General features: G+C 42.7%; 1 protein-coding gene across 1 annotated transcript in view; it reads right to left on the reverse strand.

Moving 5' to 3' along the window:
* The window catches only part of ARHGEF19 (Rho guanine nucleotide exchange factor 19), a 368,972-nt gene that overhangs the window by 234,452 nt on the left and 110,110 nt on the right, over positions 1 to 24,410 (reverse strand). The window contains exon 2 of the mRNA XM_078642838.1: positions 12,165 to 12,824. Within this exon, the coding sequence (XP_078498964.1) occupies positions 12,165 to 12,798 (634 nt within the window). The 5' untranslated portion in view covers positions 12,799 to 12,824. The remainder of the gene's footprint in view (positions 1 to 12,164; positions 12,825 to 24,410) is intronic.

Here is a 24,410-nt window from a genome sequence, read left to right on the forward strand (position 1 = left end):
GGGGGTGTGTTGTTGTGTGTGTTGTTTTCTGTGTGCTGGTGAGTGTGTGGTGGTGAGTCTGTGGGGGTGAGCCTGGGGAGTGAGTGTGGTGGTGAGTGTGTTGTGTTGAGTGGTGACAAGTGTGTGGTGTTGAGAGACTGAGGTGTGTGGTTTGTGTGTGCGTTATGTGTGTGTGGTGTATGTGTGTGTGGTGTTTTCTGCACACTCACACACTCCCTACACATTCACACACTGCTCACCCGCACACTCCCAATGTCACCCTGCATAGTCACACACTGTTTACCCTGCACACTCATTCTGCACACTCACACAATGTGCACCCTGACACACTGTCTCTGCAGTCACTCTGCACTCACTGTCACTCTGCACTCACTGTCACTCTGCACTCACTGCCACTCTGCACTCACTGTCACTCTGCACTCTACAGTCACTCTGCACTCACTGTCACTCTGCACTCACTGTCACTCTGCACTCACTGCCACTCTGCACTCACTGTCACTCTGCACTCACTGTCACTCTGCACTCACTGTCACTCTGCACTCACTGTCACTCTGCACTCACTCTACTGTCACTCTGCACTCACTGTCACTCTGCACTCACTGTCACTCTGCACTCACGCTACAGTCACTCTGCACTCACTGTCACTCTGCACTCACTGTCACTCTGCACTCACTGTCACTCTGCACTCACTGTCACTCTGCACTCACTCTGCACTCACTCTGCACTCACTCTGCACTCACTCTGCACTCACTGTCAGTCTGCACTCACTCTACAGTCACTCTGCACTCACTGTCAGTCTGCACTCACTGTCAGTCTGCACTCACTGTCACTCTGCACTCACTGTCACTCTGCACTCACTGTCACTCTGCACTCACTCTGCACTCACTCTGCACTCACTCTGCACTCACTCTGCACTCACTGTCAGTCTGCACTCACTCTACAGTCACTCTGCACTCACTGTCAGTCTGCACTCACTGTCAGTCTGCACTCACTGTCAGTCTGCACTCACTGTCAGTCTGCACTCACTGCCACTCTGCCCTCACTGCCACTCTGCACTCACTGCCACTCTGCACTCACTGCCACTCTACACTCACTGCCACTCTACACTCACTGCCTCTCTGCACTCACTGTCACTCTGCACTCACTCTGCACTCACTCTGCACTCACTCTACAGTCACTCTGCACTCACTGTCAGTCTGCACTCACTCTGCACTCACTCTACAGTCACTCTGCACTCACTGTCAGTCTGCACTCACTGTCAGTCTGCACTCACTGTCACTCTGCACTCACTGTCACTCTGCACTCACTGCCACTCTGCACTCACTGCCACTCTGCACTCACTGCCACTCTGCACTCACTGCCACTCTGCACTCACTCTGCACTCACTCTGCACTCACTCTGCACTCACTCTGCACTCACTCTGCACTCACTGTCACTCTGCACTCACTGTCACTCTGCACTCAGTCTGCACTCACTGTCACTCTGCACTCAGTCTGCACTCGCTGTCACTCTGCACTCAGTCTGCACTCACTGCCACTCTGCACTCTCAAACTGCACTCTAAAAATGCACTCTCAATCTGCACTCTCAATCTGCACTCTCAATCTGCACTCTGCACTCTCAAACTGCACTCTCAAACTGCACTCTCAAACTGCAATCTGCACTCTGCACTCTGATTCTGCACTCTGATTCTGCACTCTCAAACTGCACTCTCAAACGGCACTCTCAATCTGCACTCTCATACTGCACTCTCATACTGCACTCTAAAACTGCACTCTCAAACTGCACTCTCAAACTGCACTCTCAAACTGCACTCTCAAACTGCACTCTCAATCTGCACTCTCAAACTGCACTCTGCACTCTGATTCTGCACTCTGATTCTGCACTCTCAAACTGCACTCTCAAACGGCACTCTCAATCTGCACTCTCATACTGCACTCTCATACTGCACTCTAAAACTGCACTCTCAAACTGCACTCTCAAACTGCACTCTCAAACTGCACTCTCAAACTGCACTCTCAATCTGCACTCTCAAACTGCACTCTCAACTCTCAAACTGCACTCTCAACTCTCAAACTGCACTCTCACACTGCACTCTCACACTGCACTCCCACACTGCACTCCCACACTGCACTCTCAAACTGCACTCTCAAACTGCACTCAAACTGCACTCTCAAACTGCACTCTCAAACTGCACTCTCAAACTGCACTCTCAAACTGCACTCTCAAACTGCACTCTGATTCTACACTCTCAAACTGCACTCTGCACTCTCAATCTGCACTCTCAACTCTCAAACTGCACTCTCAAACTGCAGTCTCAACTCTCAAACTGCATTTACAAGTTGTGAAATGAATTCTTTGGCAGACTGTTCTAAAAACGACATAATCAAAGTATGTGTTCCGAGTTGCTAGACTTGGGGAGTTCTACAAACTTTCCTACCAATGTTCTTTACTTTATAAAAAATAAAAACAATAAAACTTAGCACACTTCCTCTTTTGCCATCACGCAAACGCTGCAACTAGCAGGATACCTAGATTCCATTCGGGGTTTCTCCCAGAGCTCGGAAGAATAGAATTTAAGTCAAGAACGGAAATCTACTTCTGCTGCTCCGCCTTTCAGCACGACGGTCAATATACAGTCCCCAATGTTGATAGGGCGCGAGCATCTGTATCAGCCCCACGCAGCCCTCGTGACACGCTTTGCCAGGCGCGTCTTACAAGCGCAGCTGTGGGCAGTCAATTTTCTCGCAAACACCAATCCCATTAGGAAAAACAATACCAATAAAAACCCCAAACGAAGGTCCGTAACTGCAAGCAAACAGTTACCTCACCTTTCGTTGTGTCAACAACTGACGGGCTCCTTGAATCATTCCTTTAAAACTCTGCTTGCTGTCTGAAGGAAGTAACAAGGCGCATTATTCAGAGAGAACAAAACTGTTGGAAATTCGTTTGTGGAAAAAAGTTGACGCAGGCGGTATGGGAAAATACAAACAATACAGCAGCCTGTCAGACTATGCTGAAGTTCAACACCACTGCAGGACTCTGCCCAGAAAGCAAACAGTTCTAAAAGGCGCTGCCTGCCAGCTTGCTATTCATTACCTCAGCTCCGAAAACAAAAGCTGCTGCAAAGAAACACATTATAAACTCGAGAGAACAATTCCATTCACACCGGCCACGGACCATTCCAGAAAAAAAAATGAAACTGAGATTAAAAGAACAGCCCATGACAGAACGTCAGACTCTTGTTCTTGAACTAATGAAGCCCTTTCCCGGCCTGGCATGGAGCAGCTGCGCGCTGAGCGCTGCTGAATGGTGAACGCGCCCGGCCATCTGGATTCACTTACGGAGGCACCCTGACAGCTCCTAATTATAATTAATGTACTTCTTTGCGCGCACACGAACGAAAAATGCCCAACATGGCGGACGAAAACTACATTTACCCTATCACTTCAAGGCTATTAAAACGACACCACAACGAAGACGAATCACTGGCCAGATGACATAACACACTAAGGAATGTGTGGAATTTGTCTCGCCAAAGCCCTAGGAGATACTTTTTTTTTCTCTTCTTTAACATTAGGATCTCGAAACTCCTCCCACTTACGTGGGCGGAGGCCGAGCCCTAAAAAGGCAGTCAGAACGCCATTTTCCTGTCCTGTCAAACTATAAATGAGCCCCCATGGCTGTTTACGTATTGATAATTGATGTTAAGTTGTTGCTATGTCAATAAAGATGAGGACAATGAGTAAATATTACCCATATGTGTAACTGTAGACCTTGTAAACCTGCTCGGCTTGCTTGATAAAACTGATATCTTTCCCACTGAGAGGCGAGGGAATGAATATTGAGGTAAGTACAGCAAGGAGGCAAATAAAATGGGACCTTACGGATATGGCAGAGAGATACCCCAAACTAAGAGTATCAGTTAGGCCACCTTTAGATTAATTTGAAAAGCTGGCCTGGTGTGCTTAATCCTACTGGCTACCTGGAGGATTTTTGACTTATATTGTGCGAGGTATCCATGAAGTAAAACGCAGCCACTTCCTAGAATGGTGTGGAATTTTGCAATTTGTTGGCACACGAGAGGAGAGCCTACATGAGTCCCCTGGCACGAGGTTTGGTGCAATAACTTTATTTTCCCGTGTAGCTATATTGGGGAGATGGGGAATGAAAGATGTTTAAAGTGGAAGGCAAGAAGAATGCACTGACAGCACCATTTACCCAGAAAATGTTTCGTTTCATTGGCGTGTTTATCAGAATAGTGGTAAGTCCAGGTACTAGCATGATCTTAAGAATCATTTTTAGCTATGATTTAGATATATTGTGGGCCCTCTTAGTTGTGCTATTTAATTAAATTATCTAGTCGGGTGCTGCCCTACTTTGATTGCTCAGCACAACAAATCAAAAGTCACTGCTTTCTTTCAGAAAAAAGATCTAATTTTCCCAGGAATTTAATGACCAATGTCTTTGGTTCATGGAGTAGGTGACACCTTGAAAGAATTAGCCAATAGTGATCTGCAACACGTCACGGAAACTGCAAGGTAGACTTTAGTTAGAGAATTGGCAAAGAAGTGGCGAGCATGGCCAAATCGACTATTTTAAATATGAGTAAGGAGTGAACTGCAACAGGAAACAAGCAGTGCTCAGGTCCATACATAATTGCATCAAACTTCGAGCGAACCCTGCAGGAGTCATTTTTCAGCAAGTTCTGAGAGACATTTTGGCCGCAATTGCTCTAGATGGCACATGTACAAAACACCCCTTAAGGCTTGGTTTGAATTATGTGTGGGCTGAAGTGCTTAGTTTGATCTGGTATTTGCTGACGAGGTCCACAATCACAATCTTTTGAGATCTCCACTTATTCTTCCTCATCAAACTGTGAGCTAGAGCAAGAGAGTGAAAACACACAAAGGGGAAAGTAGGATAAAGAAAAAATACGGAAACATTGACAAAGGGAAAAAGAGTAACCTTCAAGAATGAGATAATGAGGCAGGGGGTGTCTGGTGGCTGATTAAAGAAGTGGAATCAAGATATTGCAGCCTCGGTATTCAGTCTGTAACACCAATTTGGGAAATGTATCTATATCAACTTGGTCAATGAACGATCTCTATAAGCAAAGGTCCTACTGGGATTGTTGCAATGATGTGCTTCTACCGGGAAACAACCATTACAACGCAGTCATTACAACGCATGCCATTACAACGCATTATAAGGTAAGTAATGGATTTTTTTTATTTTTAGGGTGAGTATGGGTTTGGGGGTATATGGTAACAGTAATTTTTACCCCTACACTATCCAACACTTACCCTACTGTTGCACTCAATGGAGTGGAAATAGTAATTGTTACCCCTACATTATCCAACACTTACCCTACTATTGCACTCACTGGAGTGGGAACAGTAATTTTTACCCCTCCGCTATCCAACACTTACCCTATTGTTGCACTCACTGGAGTCAGAATAGTAATTTTACCCCTACACTATCCAAAACGTACACCACTGTTACCTTAAAAGTATTTTGCGTTGTAATGGTATGCGTTGTAATGGAATGCGTTTCTAAAAATGCGTTGTGATGGTATGTGTTGTAAAATCATGCGTTGTAATGGATGTTGCGATGTAAAAACCGTGTTGTAAAAGCATGTGTTGTAAATGTTTGCGCTGTAACGTGTCCTATTCGCTTCTACCACCAAGAGGATAACAGGAAGCTCTTGTACAGGTGCCTGAACGAACAGAAGAAATGAGAAGTGTTTCCTACTGAAACAAGGTAACTGTTGACAGAAAATAATCTCTGTAGTCAACACTTTATTGTTGTTCAAAGTAAAGAGATAAATATCATTCAATTTTGGACCGACGAGTTTATCTGTATTTTTTGTAACTGAGTAAGAAATGTATTTCATTTTAAACATCAGTATTTTTTATAACTGTTGATTATCAAACTTTATATAATACTCTTTACGGATTGATCAAGAACACAAACAACCACAAGGAAAAATGAAATAATGAATTTCCCCACATCGTCTGCCGAAATCCACACCTGGCCCCGCCGCTCTTACCTGCACGGCTGCGGCTGTTCAGGACTGCCCACATCAACAAAATGACAATGGCCCACAAAAGGGTGTTCAAGGAGTTCAACAACTCATCAAAACATTGTGTTGCCCCTCTACTAGATATATACAAAGCACGTGCGGTCCCTGCGTCACTTTATGGAGCCGAACTGTGGGGCTTGGGCAAAGTGGACTCACTGAGCAAGGCCGAAAATAAATTCATCAAAGATCTCCTTGCCATTCCATCGAGTAGCCCGACCATCCCAGTGCTCATGGATACTGGCTGCAAAGCTATAAGGGATCAGGCTCGTCTTCGACCCCTCTTGCTTTGGGCTCGTCTGTGGAGGGTACCGGAGCTAAAATCTTATGCCAATGGTCTAGCTGAGGTGATGCACTCCGACGGTTGGCATAGCATCAAATGGCTGAAGGACATTAAACATCTTCTAGGGGACTTAGGCCTGGATTTCTGCTGGCATAGCCACTCCGCTCCCCCGAAGGAGACCTTACAAAAACTTTTTTGGGAGTGGGTTTGTGTGAAGCGCATGAGTAGCCAGCAGCACTGCAAAACCACCGCAGCTTTTCTGCTGTTAAAAGATGTTGTCACCTACGAGCCGTACATGGACATAATAACAGTTGCCATGGATCGGTCCTTGTACATTAAATTCCGGTTAGGAACCCTACCCTTGGCCGACTTTTGCTCCAGGTGGAATAAATCCCAGCCCCCAACATGCTTCTGTGCTCTTTGTCGCGACAAACCAGAGACGGTGCCACACTTCCTTTTTGAATGCCCGGACTATGGTCGCCCCAGATCACGTTGGCTTGGTCCTATCTGCAGAGAACTGGGTACTCGCCAGCACTCTGTTGCACTCCGGATTCTTTTAACCAACACAGCCCCTCCTATCGTTTGTGCTGTTGCTAAGTTTTTAAAATGGGCTTGGTTGATTAGACTTAGAAGACTGTCCATATCAATTTAATCCTCTTTTTTAATTAATTTATGCTGATCTAATGTGTTTTATTCTTACACCAAATGTACAGTCATACTTTTTTTCGACATGCTGTTTTTATCTTTTGTACTGCTTTTATGATATGTGCATATCGAAATAAAGCAATCAATCAATCAGTAATTTTTACCCCTACATTATCCAACACTTACCCTACTATTGCACTCACTGGAGTGGGAACAGTAATTTTTACCCCTCCGCTATCCAACACTTACCCTATTGTTGCACTCACTGGAGTCAGAATAGTAATTTTACCCCTACACTATCCAAAACGTACACCACTGTTACCTTAAAAGTATTTTGCGTTGTAATGGTATGCGTTGTAATGGAATGCGTTTCTAAAAATGCGTTGTGATGGTATGTGTTGTAAAATCATGCGTTGTAATGGATGTTGCGATGTAAAAACCGTGTTGTAAAAGCATGTGTTGTAAATGTTTGCGCTGTAACGTGTCCTATTCGCTTCTACCACCAAGAGGATAACAGGAAGCTCTTGTACAGGTGCCTGAACGAACAGAAGAAATGAGAAGTGTTTCCTACTGAAACAAGGTAACTGTTGACAGAAAATAATCTCTGTAGTCAACACTTTATTGTTGTTCAAAGTAAAGAGATAAATATCATTCAATTTTGGACCGACAAGTTTATCTGTATTTTTTTTAACTGAGTAAGAAATGTATTTCATTTTAAACATCAGTATTTTTTATAACTGTTGATTATCAAACTTTATATAATACTCTTTACGGATTGATCAAGAACACAGACAACCACAAGGAAAAATGAAATAATGAATTTCCCCACATCGTCTGCCGAAATCCACACCTGGCCCCGCCGCTCTTACCTGCACGGCTGCGGCTGTTCAGGACTTTTCACACTTGAGCACTTTAGTCTGTTTCCTAATGCCAAGCTATTTACTATTGTCAATATTTGTTTTCTCTTTGCCTTCACAGGAGGCTGGCAAGTAGACTGAGTTCTACTTGCTGTTGAAATTGATTTGATGAAGAGATGAATGAATAAAAGATTTGCGTTAAAATGTCTGAATAAAAGGTAATGGGTAAATAGAACAGCACTTTATAACTAGGCAGGTTCTCTGTGGCAAAGTGGATCCAATATCAAGAAGCGCTAATCTGTCGCTCGTTTCATTTCATGAGGCGATTTTAAACTTCTTAGACAAATGCCCTGCCCCGAAAGTCAGTAAATCCTCCAGAAAGGCCCTTGAGAAAAATTGTATTCTGTGGAATTAAAAATAACCAATAGAAAATGCAAAAGCCTCGAACAGAAGAGGAGGTTTTCGAGAGATGAAGCAAGTCATGTAAAATATAAAGAACTAAAACAATACCATAAAGCTCTTAGAAGAGCCAAGAATGACTACTTTATTAGACACATCGAATAAAATAGTAGTTCCTCATAATAGTTATTTAAAATTGTTAACCTCTACCGCGCTAGCGGGTTTTCCCGCTGTGCGCTGAAATTTGAAAATCGCGCGTAACGTGACAAAGCCATCTCGTCATTCGCATAGCGCAGGTAACGCCCATGACGAGCTGGCTTTGTCATCAGCGCTGAAGGGGTTAATGAGCTTGCTCAGCGGATCTGCCTATCTTTATCAATTCACCCCACCGTGTCCCGTTGTAAGGATTTGGGGAACTATTTTACAGGCAAAATTGACAGGATGTATTCGTCTTTCGAGGCCTAACAATCTTTCGAGGATTCTCTGTGGTTCTCTATGGGGCCCCACCCTGATGCCATCACCCACTTGGGTGCCTTTGAACAGATCACAGAAGAGCAGGGCCAAAGTTGATGACAGAGGTCAAGTCTGGATCCCCTTTTGACCCCTGCGCGCACCTTATGTATTTTCAGTTAGTAGCTACTTTTTGTCCCTATTTCACACACATTTTAAATCAATCCCTTGATGAGGCAACTTATCCAGAGTCTAGGAAGGAACATTAGCGGCTGCTACCAAACGAGGATCAGCGGGAGCGGAGGGAATAAATAAAAACAAAAAACACTCACCTGGATACGGCTGGCCGGCCACTGCCTCCCCTCCTTCCTCTTATCTTCTACCGGGCAGCAGGAAGCACACAGCCTCCCTGACTCCCCTGACCAATCACAACGCTGCCTTACAACAGCGTTGTGACTGGTCTGAGCGCCATGCTTCAACGCTCAGACAGACTCTGGGAGGCTGTGCATGTTCTCCACCCATGCTGTAATGCAGCCTGGGTGGAGAACAAGCAAAGTGTGCATGACTGTTTGGCCAGCCTGAGAGAGCTGGCCAAAATGTCGTGCACACTTAGAAAGTGCCTACCACTTCTTCCCCAGCTCTAAACAGCTCAGCCCCGCCCCCCACCCAACTGAACCAGTACAGTTAGATAAAATGATAATAATGTTGAGTTATTATTATTTCATTTTTTTGTTTCGAATTGCTCATTGGGGTGACTCTCCTCCTCCTAAGAGAAGGCTCCACCACTGGGAAGGAAGCGATATTAGTACCTTTGAACAAAATACCTGGAATCGATGCATAATTTCATGCCAACTCCTGGCCTATAACACTTCTTCCATGTAGGTCAAAAATCTTGGAGAAACTGATGAATAGGCAATTGACTAATTTCCTCGGAAGCAACAATTTATTAGATCCCTCAAAGGCTGGTTTTCGTGCCAATAAGAGAATTGAGGGGCATATTACCAAGGGCATTATCGCCGCTTTAGCGGGAATTTTTCCCGCTAAAGCGGCGATAATTTAATCGCCCTATTACCTAGCTGTCGCTAACACCAGTTAGCGACAGCTAATAGGCGATAGCGGGCATTTAGGGGCCCACTCTGCATGTCAGCGATGATTATCGCTAATGACATGCAAAGTGGGCGTGCCAAGATGTTAGCGACCGCTATCCCCTATTACCAACTTTTGGAAATAATCGCGCTAAGCGCGATTATCTCCAAAAGCTAACGCCTGCCCAGAGCAGTTCTTAGCCATGTTATCCAATGGAAGGTGGATAACATGGCTAAGAGCATTGTCACGATAATGCATGAATATCGCTGATTTTACAGCGATATTCATGCATGTCCCACGATTTTTACCGCTTTTAAGATAAACCTTGATAATATCAAGGTTTCTCAGCAGTAAAAATCGTCGGAGCGCGGCGATATTTTAATGCCCGCTAACCAAGCTTAGCGATAATTATCGCTATAGCTTGGTAACATGCCCCTGAGTCTATGTTGCTAGCCGTTTCTGATGACATCAGGTTAGCAGTAGATCAGGGCAAGGCCGCTGCCCTGATCTTACTTGACCTTTCCACGGATTTCGACAGTCTTGCATAGCTGGTTAATTAACAAAGTATTTGTGATATTCGCTTACATTCAAAGGCTCTCCAATGGTTTGGTTCCTTCTTAAAAGAGAGATCATACTTAGTTCAGCTTGGCACTTTTAGATCACATTCCTACAAATCTGATTGCGGAGTCCCACAAGTCTCTTCCTCGAGCCCAACTCTTTTCAACATGTACATGTCTCCATCAGCAAAAATCGCAAGGAAATGGGAATTTGATGTCTGCTCTTATGCTGACGATACCCAGCTGATTATATCGCTGGGCGAGAAACAAAAGGAAATCCGAGGAAAGTTACAGGAATGCCTAATCGAAATAGCAGAATGGATGACCATTCTCTGTTTAAAATTAAACGCAGATAAAACTGAGATCCTGCTATTCAGTTGGGCCCTTCTAATTTGGGATGCCTCTTGGTGACCAGATTCTCTGGGGGATATACCTTCCCTTAAGAAATCGACTAAAAACCTATTTTTCTATGTAAGAACATGTCAAAGCCACTTGCGGTAAATGCTTCAGCATTCTCAAATTCTTGAGAAGGTTATTTAATTGAATTCCGATTGCTTTGCAGAGAATCATAGTCCAGGCTCTGATTACTAGTCGTTTGGACTGTGGTAATACCCTCTTTATGGGTATGGCAGATTACCTCTTTACGAGATTACTGGTAATTAATAATGCTGCGGCCAAGCTAATTTGTGACATAGACATATTTGGCTCAGCATCAGCTTGCCTGACTGCTCTACACTGGCTACCAGTTCGGAATTAGCTCGCTTTAAACTTCTATGCCATGCTCACAAAGCCTCTACGGGCTATAAATTAATTTTATAGACCTGGACGGAATTTGAGATCCTGCAATTTGGCCCTAGCAAAATCCACACGAATAAGTAAAGCCAGATCAGGCGGACGCTCAGTTTTGTACCCGGCAGCAGTTCAGTGGAACTCTCTATCTCTGGATCTCTGCCTTACTGATAACCATCTTCAAATCTGAAAGAAATTAAAAACTTGGCCGCTTTCCCTTCTGTATTATGAGTGGGCCTGCTGTGTTCTTTTTGTTGCCTAGATGAAATGAGAGGGATCTTAACAGCGCTGTGATATCCCCTATGGGATGAGTTAGGCGCTTTTTAAACACCCCTAAATAAAATAAATGAATACATTTAATTAGATATGGATAGGCAACTATGAGTAATGAACACACATTAGATCACACAGTTATCACAGTTCAGCACAAGTTTGTAGCATTACAGTCAATAGCACTGCAACAAGGTATTTCCCCTGCTTTTGTTTGCAATCGATTGAGGTTTGATTTGCTACATAGATCCTGCAATCTATTTCTTCAGAAGGCAAAGTAAGACATCTGCTCCGGAGAGATTGTATACCACAATGTTAATGTAAATAATCTCGTCCCGCCATAATATAGTAGCCACAATATTAACTATATTGTTAACTTAAGTACATATTGATACTATGGAGTTAAGAATAGTACATCTATACATACAAAAATATACTCACCATCACGATATAGTGGTAGTCGATATTCTAGATTTGATATTTTGACAGGACAATATTAAAACCTCTGTAATGTGGTAAACCTCACAACGTAATACAATGTAATTACTTTATGTCAACCTGTAATATATTTGCTATGATTGTTAGACTGGCTGACGCATTGACTAACTAATTATTAATGGTCGGACATACTTGGGTGAGGTGAATAGAACAGACTTCATCAGTCTTTTTCTAGTGTTTATTCAGAACATTGTTTGCTCATGCTAATCTTTGTTTTGAGGATCTTTTGAAGAGTTGTAAACTGACTTACATGCACACTTGTCCCTATCCGATCCCTGCGAAGCTCGGCGCTGCAACTTGGGGCTTTGGAGCCCAGCCAATAGCCCATCCAACGAGGAGTCACTGTGTGAGGAAGAGGAGGATCCAGGGGGGCCAAAGGATGTATCATGGGGCCAGCTATCGGCCTTCCCCACCACTTGCCTCCCCTGAGGTGTGGGACACCCAACATCGTCTGTCGGTGGGCCAGGGCACCCAATGCAACCCGTTGGGTCAGGTCCTTCACTGTCCTTCATGTTGGGGCACCTGGAGTCTTGGTTCCTGCCGGTGGGTGGTCGGTCTGCGTAGCTCTGACAGTTCAATGCCCAGTGGTCGTGTCTTAACCCTGGACTTACCGGTGTCTCAAGTCTGTTGACAGTGGAACAGAGAGGGCCCTGATTGTCTGGAGTGCATTGGTAGACCCTGTAGTCAGCCCACACGTTGGGCATATCCCCAAAGGACACACTGTCTTGCTGGTAGACGGCGACATGATGTCGTACAGTACTGAGGCCAGCATCTCCTCTGGCTGGGGTCTCTCCGATGCTTGGGGTACGCATGGGCCCACTCTCCCGGCCATAGGGTAAAGACTTAAGGTGTGGCTGAAAGTCCGGTAGAGGCCGGTATTCCATCACCAGGGATGGCCTGATATTTATCCCTGGAAATCAAAGAAGAAGGGGAAATTAAATATGGTAACAGGTATCAAAATGCAGCGGACAACCAATGATTACTCAGGAGTCAGAGATGCATATAGAGGAAAAACAGACACGAGAAAGATAGACAAGCAAATAGTATAAAAAAGCGAGACACTACAAAAACAGAAAAATTAGTGGGTCACAAGAGACCAGGACTAAAGCAGCTGGAAATAACAGTCACTAATACAGATACCGGGAACAATGTAGGATAATGAGAGAATAATGTACACAAAAAGAAACATGGCTAACGAAAAATGCAAATATGCATAACTAGAAAGAACTACAAGAAATTAGATTAACCAAAGTATAAACAGAGATTAAATAATGGTAAATAATAGAGTCAACTGTATACATACAGCAAATTTAACGAGAGACGCAGACACACAAAAAACCAAGGACGATAGAGAAAAATAACATACACAGTGAAAAAGGCACTGAACAGTGGCCCACATTGTTATACAAGGGTATATGTGGCTTGCATATGCTCGTTAGGAGACCTTCAAAGAATTAAACTTGTACCAACCAGGGTGGGATGTTGTATGAGAAAATTAGATGTTTTACTAGTACGATTGGATGTAGGCACCCACAACTAAATCGGATTGAAGCAACTCACCAGTGGCTGACCATGCTGTGAGATGCCCAATGGCAGGCCTCCACTCCAAACGCCTCCTTCAGGTTTGAAGGGGGTGCTGGGAAGGCATAGTAACCTGCTATGTTTTAGATCAAGTACAATTAAGAAACGCACAGTACTAGATAACAGTGTAGATTTTCATTTTAGGGTGCCTCTCAAGACATTACTGTACTTTGTAATGGTTCCAGGCAATAAATGCACAGCCTCTAGACCCAATGAATGTATAGTCTCCTTACACACTTGTGCAATCGCATCCTCTAAAATCACATGTAACTCCTACACATTAACTGCTCACACAGTCCTTCCAAATTCTGTCCTCTAATATTCTTGCCCTTCTGGCACACACTCTGTCCAGTCATCTATCTGCCCTCTCACACCCTCTGACCCCTCTCACACCTGGTCCTCTCACACTAAATTCCTTTTCACATAAACTCCCTCCCACAATCTGTTATTTGGGATTGGGAATATGGGAGCCTTTGCCATTCCACCAAGCAGCTGTTCCTGCATCAAGCTTTCCATCTATGAAGGTCTGGGTCGCCCTCCTTCCTCTCCATGGGCTCAGACGCAGAATCTCAGGCTTCAAACCCCAAGGCAAATACATTATATATTCTGCTACATCAGCAACATGCAGACAGCTGCAGACGCTACAGAACAGCAAGGGAGAAATCTTCTTTGAGGGATACAGGTAAGATACATGAGCAATCCTATCTATCAGTCTTGGCCTGCAAGTTCCGCTGCAGGGCAAGTTCCGGTGCAGGGAAACTTGTTTTGCATGAGACATTACTTGCAAAAATGCAACAGATTTTCCCTGGATACACCACTGATGTGCCTGTTTAATATGGGATGGTCTGGAGTTTTCCTGCTGCTGCAGGATTCATACTTAGACATCTGTGAGCAAAGTCATGCTCTCTATTTATTTATGGCCTACAACACTTTTTTTTAATGTTTTATAAGCTTTATTAAGTAAGTAATAGTTACATAAGAAATAGTCATGAACATTAAGTATCCGTAATATAATAGAAATGTGTGCAGACAAGAATTACAGAGTAGAAAGCCGTTTACATTTTAGTAATAATAAAGGACATGCATTTGCAATGCAATAGGTCTCGCATTTACGAGAGTTTAAGCTATTGGCATTGTAAATGACAATGCCTTTTATTTATCTGTTTTAAAAACAACACCTATATTAAAGTCATTGTCATTTACAATGCCAATAGCTTAAACTCTTGCAAATGGGAGTCCTACTGCATTGCAAATGCGTGCTATAAACTTTTTTTGAAAAGCGTTAGGAGAAAGCGTGTCAGGCCTGCAACAGCAGGAAGGACAAAGCTATTTGAGAAAATAGTGCTTCAAGGCTGTAATTAAAGCCTCTGAGGGGGTGTCGCCATGGGAGGTTACACAATAAGACAAGGCAATACTAAAGAGGGACTACCAAGCTTTTTGACTAATGAACAGTTACAGTTTACAGTGGAAAATGACACAAGCCAATGAAAAATATGGGCGGAGCTACAAGTCCCTACCTCAATACAGAGTGCCTCGCAGAGCAGAGCGTGCGCTGCCGAGGCTCGACCTAAAAAGGGCATCTACGTAACAGATAAAAATAATTGTCTCTTTTGGTAGCATTCAATATTTCTATTACAACAGCATTTGAAACCCCATTAGCAACAGTTATAGTAAAAACTAACAGGATATACCAAAAGCAAATTATGAACGTTTCATCAAAACATAAGCATGTGCATAAGATGTTGCCCACACTGAATATGAAACACACAAAAGGTGATAAGAGGCTCTTTGCAATAAGTCTAACCACTGGGAAACGCTGTTGCCCATCATTCCTTTGCTCACCATGGCACTTCATTTTGGATCTAGCCACATGCAAATCACTCTTTACCCTGCTACTCGTTGGAACAGTTCAGCCCGAACTGCCAAGCAAGGTTCTCCCTGAACCGGGAACACAAGCAACTGGCCTTTCACACTACTCAGCCGTCATATAGAATTCAGACTACGCTGTCCTCCCCTTCACAGACAAGTGGGGGTATGTCTGGGGGTGTAGGCTGGACCTGAGTTGTTCCAGCCGTCGTATGTGTGTTGTCTGGCGTAGCTGTCTGGCGGCAAGGGGAGGGGGACCTATGGTACTGCACTTCCGGCCGTCCTTCATAATCTCTTATGTCCAGAGAGGGACCCGCACTTGGCAAACGTGTGGATGGAAAATGGGCTGTCTGTTGTTTACTATGACCTCTGCAAACGAATGTGTCTAGATGGGTCATGGACAGGACCATGCTCTTAGAGCCGGAGTATTTTATTCGGATTAACATGAAGATTCAAACATTTTTTTCTAGTAAATAATTTTTTGGCAGAAGCATTGGTGGTCGGGGAGGCATTCATGTGTACTATTAGAGGGGTCTTCATATCTCCAACAGCATTTAGAGTTAACAGGGACAGGGAATAATTTCCTCTCAGCAGAAGTAAGCTAACAGAGCGTATTAAGCTGCACTCTCTGACAGTTTCAATAGTCTGCTGAGTGATAGAAGGCAGGAAATAAAGGAGAGGCTCAAAGATTTCGATCTCCAAAAAGAGCTAATAAACAAGCAGACTTTTCAGCTTAAGGTATACAGCGAAGGAAAATATGTAGGTCGGTTTTTAGCAAAAATCATAACTTGATTTTGCAGGTCAGAGATCCGTGCACAAATCAGCTCACTGACAGGGCTGAGGACATCAGGCACATTTTTATCAATATTACTCTATACTGTACTGGGGGAGAAGGTTGGCGGGACTGAGAGGGACACAGAGCAGCAAATAAAAGATTTTCTGGAAGGTCTAGATTTGCTCTTTCTGACACTCGAGGCCTCCTCAAAGGAGGGGGGGGAGAGCGAGAGAGAGGGAGGGAGGGAGAGAGAAAGAGAGAGAGAGAAAGAGGGAGAAAGAGAGAAAAAGAGAGAAAAAGAGAGAGAAAGAGAAAAAAAAGAGAGAGAGAGAGAGAGAGAGAGAGAGAAAGAAAGAAAGAGAGAGGGAGAGAGAGATAATAAGTATAACCCAGTTCTAAGGATTGTGAATAATCTTTTGTAAATTTGAAGACCGCTTCCACTTTCGATAATTGGTAAAATTGCTCCTTAAGATATAAATTCTTCTTTTGTTTTTATTTCTCTATCTTGCTGTTGCGTATAGATTATAAAATCCCTTGTTAAAACTGGATCGGAGGTTACGTTCGTCTGTGTAGAACTAGAAACGCCTGAGTTAAATTGAGTATTTTACAATTGCCCAAGAGTAAGGGCATTATTTGGTGTCCTCCGCGTAACAGCTACTATGTATGTCAGTGGAGTTTTCTGGTTTTGATAATTCAGGTCGCCATATGTTGAAAGCCCTGAATATTAATGGTCCATCCTGGTGTGTGAAAACCGCAATCCTCCGAAAAATGTGAGATACAAATGCTATCCCAATTTGTGACACTTAGGCAGAGGATTTCTCTAAGTCAAGGTATACCCAGTATTATCGCTGAGATACAGTGTTTTGCAGTTTCCTGAGAATTTAAACGTAAATGGGCAGATCTCAATATAACGAAGACTGGGGATTTTTAGTGGGTGTCAGTTTTAAGTCTTCACAGATGCTGTTTTTGGGTAAAACGCTGAACAGCAAGCATCACTTTCTTATGTAAGCCCAAACAGGAGTGTTCCTGGGTAATACTAACTGGACTGACATTGAATCTTCCAAGGAGATAGTAAAGAATCTGTTCGGGGGAGGCTGAGACAATCTTTCTCTTAGATTTCGATATCATGCTCTAAACCCAAAACCTACGCGGTTAGTAGGAGAGGAAGAAGTCAATGGATGCAATGTACAGACATCCTGCAGTTTGTTGATGGCGGGAATCAGCGCCTCCATGACGGCGGCAGGAATGAATGGGGGCTGATAGCGGCGCTGCTCTCCAGCACTCTACCTCCACAGGCTTCTTCTGCCAGAAGCAACCATTGAACCGGCCCAAGAGGCAGTGCACCGGTGCGGCGCAGCAAAGCCCAACGGGAAATGTAGTACAGCCAGGCTACATAACCGTCTATACTCCCTTGAGCGCAGGAGGAGCGAGGAATGCGGTTTCAAATGAAGGCATAAAGCAACGGACGTCCTGGAAGTGTCAGATTCATTTTTGATGAAGCACGCAAGTGGTAACTCGGCTCGTTAATGTGCTAATAGCGGAGGCCGTTCTTAAGGGCGATAGAATGTTAGAAACCGCCCGTGGCCATTTGAAATCAGGGTGAAAGTTCATTACCATGTAACTGTAATTGTGAACAAGTAAGTCGGTGAAAGCGCAGCAGTGCCGGGGGGAGGGAAAGTGAAAGCGCATCGGCGGGTGCTGTGTAACGCCAGCCGATGGGAACAGGAGATGTGCACTGATACGGAGTGCACATCTCCTGTCCGCGCGTGCCACCTCCTGTCTCCCTTCGCGCACCAAAGCCACAGCAATAGAGCTCGCCAAGCGAACCAGCTATGCTGCATTCACTATGCGAGACCTATAAAAGGGGGAGGGAAGGGAGTGGGAGGAAATACTACAGTTCTGAAATTGAAGATCATGAGGATAAATATCAAACATATTAAAAGTTGAACAGTTAAATAAATATATTATAAAACTTAAACCAATCTTATCATACCTAACTTATATTATCTTATCATATCATATCAAAGAGACAGGTAAAACATGTTAACATAAGAGAAATGCAGATAAAATCAAGGGGGAGCAAAAACAATTAAATAAGTATCTATGGAGGATAAAAATTCTCAGCATGCTGGCGTGAAACCTGAAATGAACATTTAGACAAATAGTTAGATAAAGATAACCAAAATAAATATCTATTTACAAAGGTTTTAACAGAAGAAGCAAATGCAATGACCAATCTATGATAGTGACAAACATTGTTCCACCAGGCTTTAACTGAAAGTTTAGATGAGCATTTCCAATTAAGTGAGATTTGCTGGAAGGCTAAAGCCAACATCAAAACCTAAATAAACCCCTATCATGTAAGGACAACCCCAAGGAGTCCGATAGACTACCAATGAAAAGAGTGATGTTTGATAGTGAAGTGTGAACATTAAAAATAATAGGGAGGTGCTTCCAAACAACTTTCTAAAAGGAAGCAACAGCAGGGCAAAGGAAGAGAAGGTGCATCAGATCAGCCAAGGGATATTGGCATGACCAACAAGCGTCATCATTGGAGTGAGTACATTTAGCTATAGAAGAAGGGGTATAGTATAACCTATGATATAAGAAGAACAAAGATTGAGTAGTGGATGCAGATCTAGAGATCTTCAAAGACCTTCTCCAGAGTTTGTTTCAAAAATCTACGCTCCAAACACAACCCAGATCTGCCTCCCAAGCAGCCTCGATCTTAGATTTAGGACGAACAGGATCAGGGGAGAGAAGAATGTTATTAAAAAAAGAAGCCTTGGGACAAGCACGTAATAGTGTGAGTACAGGATCAGCTGTAGGAGAGGGTATATTAGAAGGCAAAGAGTAAAAGACATCCAAGATGACTGCCAGAAGGACAAAAATGTGCGCCAGAACGAACTAGGGTAGTTGAAAGTGACTTGAAACTGAGGGAAGGAGCAAGGGGAAAACCTGTCATACAGATCCTGCACCCATATAATTCCTTTATCCCTCCAGGGTTTCCAAAAAAGGGATCTGTTGTTAAGGGCAGTAAGGCGATTGTACCAAAGAGGAGATTGAAGGAAAGTAGTTCTAGACATAATCTCCAATTGTAAGTGAGGTTTTAATAATGAGCAAGTGTGCTTGAATAACGGAAGAGAAGAAATACTAACTTTGGTTGAAAAAGAAAGGATTTCTTTGAAAGAAAAGGGCGCAAGCAAGGAACGCTCAATTGAGACCCATAACGGTGTAAGGGGAGAAGGTTCAGCAAGGAGCCATTTAGAAAGTAGCCTAAGACAAAAGGCCTTATGGTAAATACGAAAATCTGGAAAATTTACTCCTCCCAGAGATTTAGTTTTACGAAGAAAAGATAAGGAAAGTCTAGATTTTTTATTATTCTATAAAAACTTAGCGAGCAGGGAATCAATTAAAAAATATATATATATTAGGGTTGTGAAGGGGTATCATAGAGAGAGTATGTAATAAAATAGGGGTGTTCATCATTTTAATTGAATCAAGTTGTCCCCATCAGGAAAGGAAAAGAGGATTCCATGAGGATGGGAGTTTAGAGATACGATCAATCACCTCCTTCATATTAATTCTCACGGAGTCTAATATAGAATTATTAAACCAAATACCAAGGTATTTGATTTTGGACCTATTCCACCTAAAGCCAGTAGCATCAAAATGTTGCTTAAAACAAAATGTAGTGATGGGAAGGATTTCTGTCTTGTCAAAGTTTATCTTATAACTAGAAACAAGAGAAAAATCGAACATTTCTTGCAGAAGAGGAGTGATAGGCGATTCAGGATGGGAAATGAAAAGTAAAATATCATCAGCGTAAGCTGATAATTTTAAATGTTGGAAATTGATGAGTTCTGATGTGTGATAGAAAAGGTTCAGCTGCTAAAATAAAAGGAGAGGCAAGAGGGCAACCTTGACGCACTCCTCGATGTATTGTATTGTATGGTAATTGCATTTATATAGTGCTTACTACTCCTGACGAGGCGTCAAAGCGCTTTTTCGACGAGTAGCACGCTACTCCGGGACCCATAGAGGATTCGTGTTGAATAAGTATAGTGAAACATGCAAGTACATTTTAAGTGATGGATAGGTTAGTCAGTTGTGTAAGTTCAAAGAATTATAACCGAGCCCATGTATTACTACAGAAGCTTTAGGAGCTGAATATAATAAAGATATTAAAGCGATAAATTTAGGGCTGAAGCCATGAGGCCTAAATCACTTTAACAGGAAGTATTGCCTCCTAAAATAGTGGCTTACAGAAAGCAGCATTCAGCTCTTTCAAAACATTTTACCATCCCATAATCACCCAAAATCCATCAGACCCCTGGAAATGATAGTCTATCATTAAAAGTCTTTGACAAGGGGGGCTGGAATTTACTTTTAATACAAAGATGGCTTCTAATGTATTCTTGCACACCGTCTGCTCACACAAACTCCTCTGATGAAGTACATAGTCCCTCTATCATGACTCTCTAGTTGTACAGTTGACAGATTCAATGAACCATTAACTCATCTTCTTTGAGGATGCTGTGAGGACATGTGAGATCACAATGGGCCAGACTATCTTTGGCAACGTTTTGGGTTCTTTCTAAATGCCACAGACTCGGAGCAGAAATAGCAACTGTCTCAAATGCAGGGGCAGGGAACGCACTTTAAAAGGAGGCTAGAGTCATAGAAACTATTCATAATTTGGTTTTGTAGATTTTTCAATAGGTATCTTCCTGAATCCTACTTAACGGCTTATAAAACACCCTATGCATTTCGAGAATTTAAAAGTTTCATATTATCCTGGCAACCCGCCTGCTATACCTTTTCTACTTTCAGTGCCTTGAAACTCTGAATGCTAATCTGCAACCTTTATATTTGTCTGAAGCAATCAAAAGCGCCCGACATTTTTTTCCACCTTTTTTGTTGTTGTTGTCATTTTATTTATTACACCAAGAGCTAATTTTAAAATAGAGGATGCCATATTTCCAAATTATGCTAGCCAGATCACTTGTTGGTGTTCGCGTGCCATGGTTAGTCAAATGCTGCGGGACTTTAGGTAGCGGCGAGTCCAGAACATGGTGTTACAGCGGATTGTGGCCTCTCCAATATGGTTTTCCACTTGGAGTCAGTCCGCTGGTTTGATATCTTCATGTCAGAAAGGGTGCATGACTCGAATGTTAATTTTACTGCATAACAAAACAAGAAAGGGAATAATTGGAACGAGTTTTGATGCGCAAAAGAGAGATCCAAAAGTTCTGCGGCAGGTTACTGCTCTGAATATCAATGGTAACGGAGCCACAGCAGGCTACGGTGGCAATGAAATGTTCTCTATGCTGCACATAATAACTGAATATCACAGAAATAGATATCGTTTTGTGAAACTACTGAGACGACACAGGCATAAATATCACATACCCTGCGTTAAGTGCTACGTTTTTAGGTCGAGTGTACCAGATAGCACTATCTGTCTGGTTAAAAAAGTCCTATTGTTGCCATACCTAGAACTTACAGGAGTCTTTCCATTGTCACTCTTATTTGCTTGCTTCTTATAGTATAGCTTTCCTTTTCCCAGCGTGCCCATTCTGTGCTTGTACCTTCCCAGGAGCATAGCCTCTTTACCATCTCTCTGAGTGGCAGTCTTCTATCCTTCCACATCTCACTTTTAGGGAACTTTTTTTCTTTTTACTTAAGCACTCCATGGGACAACATGTGTTTCCCATGTCTCTCCTTTCTGTGCTCCTCCCCCTGTCAAATACCCACCCTCTGTGTTGCTGCTTCCATTATGTTGCAAGCTCTTTCTCGTGTGCTTCCCCCGCCAAACTCTCTTCCTCCCCAACATTCCATGTTGCTGTCTCAGCTGTGTGTTTCTCCACATGTCCCTCATGTTGCTTTCCTTCGTGGGCTGCGTTTACCCTCACTCAGCCCACTCCCCATATCTTCCCCCACCTGCTCCTCCATTGCCCTCTTTCCCTATTGTGTTTGTTTTTTTAAATCTTTTTTTTGTTTTGTTTGCAAATTGATGTTGGTCCATCAGTTTAAAAAAAAAAAAAGAATTTCAAAGTGCTCTAAAAAAATGTAATTTACTAATCAATCTTGGATCGGTAAATAAAACAAGCATTTGCAATGCAATCGGTCTCGCCTTTGGGACCTTTAATGTATTTAGCTATGCAGCACATTAGCCTGGGTGCTGAAACATCTACTGTTATTTAACATGGAGGGAAAGCAAGCACCAAACTGCGTGACATGCAAAGTATGGGAACACATTGAAAGAAATATTGCCTTTCAGCGCAAAATGGTATAGTCCAAACCTCTGTTTTTAATATGAAATCAGGGCCTTCGGTGATCATATCACTGAAAATACAAGATTTGAAAAAAATATTGTCTATGGGTGCTCATGGAAGACAATTTCTATGGACTGGATTCTAGAGAATGCTAAAGTGATTCTGGTATTTTACTTACCTCTGCTGGTCGTTTTTCTATCACGAAAGTTAAATAAAGGCAGTTGCCAGAAAAGTTAAAAAAAAGAAAGTCTCCCAGCAGAAAGCAATTCTGGTATTTTACTGACCTCTGCTAGTCTTTTACTATCAAGACAGTTATATAGAGACAGTTAAACAGAAAAAAAGTCCTTAAGCGGAAGCAGACAAGTACTAGGGCTGACCTCCAGAGCCCACATAGTACATACACATATAAGTATATAATAAGTATATACTAAAGTACATACAAGAGGTCTTGAATGCTCGACCTAAAAATGGCACCTGTGTTTTTGTTTTTGTTACGATGCATGTATCCATCTACAAAATTGCATGGCTTTTGCAGCCCTGTTTACAACAGTGCTCTGTAAACCACGAGCACTGGTCTTGACAGCCTTAGCCTAAAGAAAGAAATAGTGTTCACAAGCTCTGAGTAACAACACATTTAACAGTGGCAGTCCTTGAAAATGGGCAGAGCTTTTAAAGCCCATATCCTGAATACAGCATGTCTCGCAGAGACAGTGCAAGCGCTGCCTAGGCAAGACCGAAAAACAGACGTGGCACCGTACAAAATAATTAATTTGTCTAACCGTTCATCGCAAAGCACTGTTGTTTGTTTAAACTCTTTACCTCATGCGTGATGTAATATGAGGGGTAATTAGCTGTGAATGGCGAGGGCACGAGTTATAGTTACCTTAGGGCGCAAGTTATATTTACTGGAGACAAATATAACTTGTGAATTTCAGTGGGTTTTCTTTTGTTTAAAACGTTACGTTGCCACTGAAGTTTTCACCTAGCTACAACATCACTTTAACCTTTGTGTTTTTCATTGAATTTCTATGTTTTTTATGCAAAGTAATATTTTATTACTCAGCGCAAGGTCAGGCCCTGCCTCCAGCCCCTCGAAAGCAAGCAAGCATCCCCACGCCATGCACGGCCTTCTGGCATGCACTGTATGCGGTTGGTCTCAGAGGTCCTGGCACAATCAGGCAGACGTACTGACATTGTCAAAGAGTAACAACACCAAAATATAAAAGGTGAGCCTATCTATCACATATCTCCACCAATCACCAATATTTTTAGTCTAATATAAATTTCACTAATTCACAAAATGCAAGGTTTAATAGCAGTGATTATTATAAAAATGTTTGATAAAGATTAAAAAAATATTTGTGATTCTTTCTTTTTACATTTTTTTGAATATTGCATTCTGTATGCTGAAAATTGTTAAAAGAAAGACTGAGAAACATATATCGATAAAGAGTACTGTGTTCTGGTAAATGCTCTCTAGGGGAAAGGAAGATGGACTTGAAATGTGCTAGTTGATTAGTTTGCTGTGAGAAATCACCTGGTGGTCTTTTGAGAAAGAGAGAAAATGCATGAGGTACATTCCCCAGAAAATGACACGGGCTGAAGTTGCATGAAAGGAGAGCGATGATAGTGTGTGAGATTATCGATATCACGGATAAAAAGGTGCAATGCTTCTGAAAAGAACTATGAAACAAGGAACATGGGTTGCCCCGCTGCCCGATTAAACACCTGTATGGTTACAGATAGAGAAAGCCATTGTGAAGAACCTGAGCCCACTAGCCCTACTAACGGCAAACACATACCCACACACATCTAAACCGATCTTTAAAAACACTAAGAAAGCACTCCTAAAGGTCGACAAGATCTTGGAGATCAGCATTAAAGGGTCCAAATCAGAATCATTGTGGGCTAACAGCAAGATCAAGTATAAGGGGAAAACCTAAATTACGAAATATGGATAGAAAAAGGTATATCCTCCCCACACCAACTCGAGAAT

Source organism: Lissotriton helveticus, chromosome 5_1 (genome assembly GCF_964261635.1).
Source record: "Lissotriton helveticus chromosome 5_1, aLisHel1.1, whole genome shotgun sequence".
Lineage (NCBI taxonomy): Eukaryota > Metazoa > Chordata > Amphibia > Caudata > Salamandridae > Lissotriton > Lissotriton helveticus.